At 40.7% G+C, this 1,442-nt stretch overlaps 1 protein-coding gene across 1 annotated transcript; it reads left to right on the top strand.

The window, feature by feature from the left end:
* Positions 1-403: 403 nt before the first annotated feature.
* Positions 404-1,011, top strand: FOMMEDRAFT_163744 (uncharacterized protein; the record flags this gene model as incomplete). Its single annotated transcript, XM_007272308.1, has 2 exons — positions 404-451; positions 730-1,011. The coding sequence occupies 2 exons, from the start codon at positions 404-406 to the stop codon at positions 1,009-1,011; spliced, it is 330 nt and encodes a 109-aa protein (XP_007272370.1).
* Positions 1,012-1,442: the final 431 nt, after the last annotated feature.

Here is a 1,442-nt window from a genome sequence, read left to right as displayed (position 1 = left end):
ATACATTATAGGCAAAATCACTGGTATTGAAGATATTACAATGAGTTGGTTGTACTACAAAGAAAAGATTGTCAAGGTACACAAAGTCAAACTTGTAGGATGGCCTAGCAACCTTTCATTCAAACTTGATGGTATGGGCAAAACAAACTTGAAACGTATCCTCACTGCAATTCAAGATGGGTCTTGTCATTGGAAACGTCTTACAATAGCAGAAATACAAGAGATCAACAAGACAGACGAGCCCCCAAGCAAGAAAGCAAGGACTCGATCCGATAAAGGAGTACCTAGGGGCCCTTACCGAAAGTCATCTGTACTGTGTTGCTGCAAAGTAAACAAAGGAGGGGCCAAAATAACTGTTCACTCTGACAGTAAGGAGTCTAACGATTCTAGCAAGACTACTAGCATGAGCAATTCTGATAGTGACTCTGGCAGTGCATCGGATAGCTCTTCTGTGGCTTTGGGCAGGGCATTTTAGTTGTTTCGATGATACTCAATCATTATTGTTACATAAGCATACTAGTGCGGAATGTTGCTTCTTGATGCATTGCTGACGTCTTCAAAGTGTTCACTGTAGTCCATTAACGTATGATACAATAGGGTTATACAGGTCATTCAATGCAATTTGATGTGTCTACCAGCTATTTATTAATTGGATTGTCTTGTGCATTTCGATTTCCGGCCTTTCTCTTAAGTCTATGTGACATAAAATAAGGCACTCACGCTTTGAAGTCTCCTGCTCCACCCCTGCCGACCACTGTTCTTTCTACTGCTACCGAAGACCGCTCTACCACACCGTCACCTTCACAGGATCGGAAGGCGACTCTGAGTCCGGCACAATATAGATTTTGTGTGTCGACAGTACGCAAGTTATGTAAGCTTAAGGACGCGACACCCTTTCTTAATCCCGTTGATCTGGTGGCATTTAACATCCCTCATTATCCGAGTATTGTAAAACATCCCGTGGACTCTGCAATCCTTTATTGCAAACTCGTTGCTTCTAATCCTGTGTAGCCTGATATTAATCCAGCAAACCCTCAATACCTTACTGTGGACAAGTTCATTACTGGCATGTGCCAGTGCAAAGCTTGTACATTACATAAAGCAGCAAAGACTACTGCTGACAAAGGCATGCAGCCTTGACAGCTCAGGGGACCTTAATTGAATTTATAAACAACATGATTCAGTATTGAAGGCAAACTTAATTTTGCCATTATTAAATTGTCCAAAGAAAATACCATTTATAGCATTTTTGTTATATTAATATGTATATGTTAACATCATAAATGAATATTAAATGATTTTATATGGACTTTAAAAAAAATATGGGCAAGAAAGGTGGAGAAATGAGGGAGATAGGTGAGCTCACTGTTTGAGACAGTGAGCTCAACGCGTGCCATGTTGAGCATGGGTATATCACGACGCGCGTGATGACAAAGACATGT

This window comes from Fomitiporia mediterranea, assembly GCF_000271605.1.
Source record: "Fomitiporia mediterranea MF3/22 unplaced genomic scaffold FOMMEscaffold_929, whole genome shotgun sequence".
In the NCBI taxonomy this organism is placed as follows: Eukaryota; Fungi; Basidiomycota; class Agaricomycetes; order Hymenochaetales; family Hymenochaetaceae; genus Fomitiporia; species Fomitiporia mediterranea.
The sequence above is the reverse complement of the archived record's forward strand: the minus strand, read 5'-3'. Positions and strand labels throughout refer to the sequence as shown.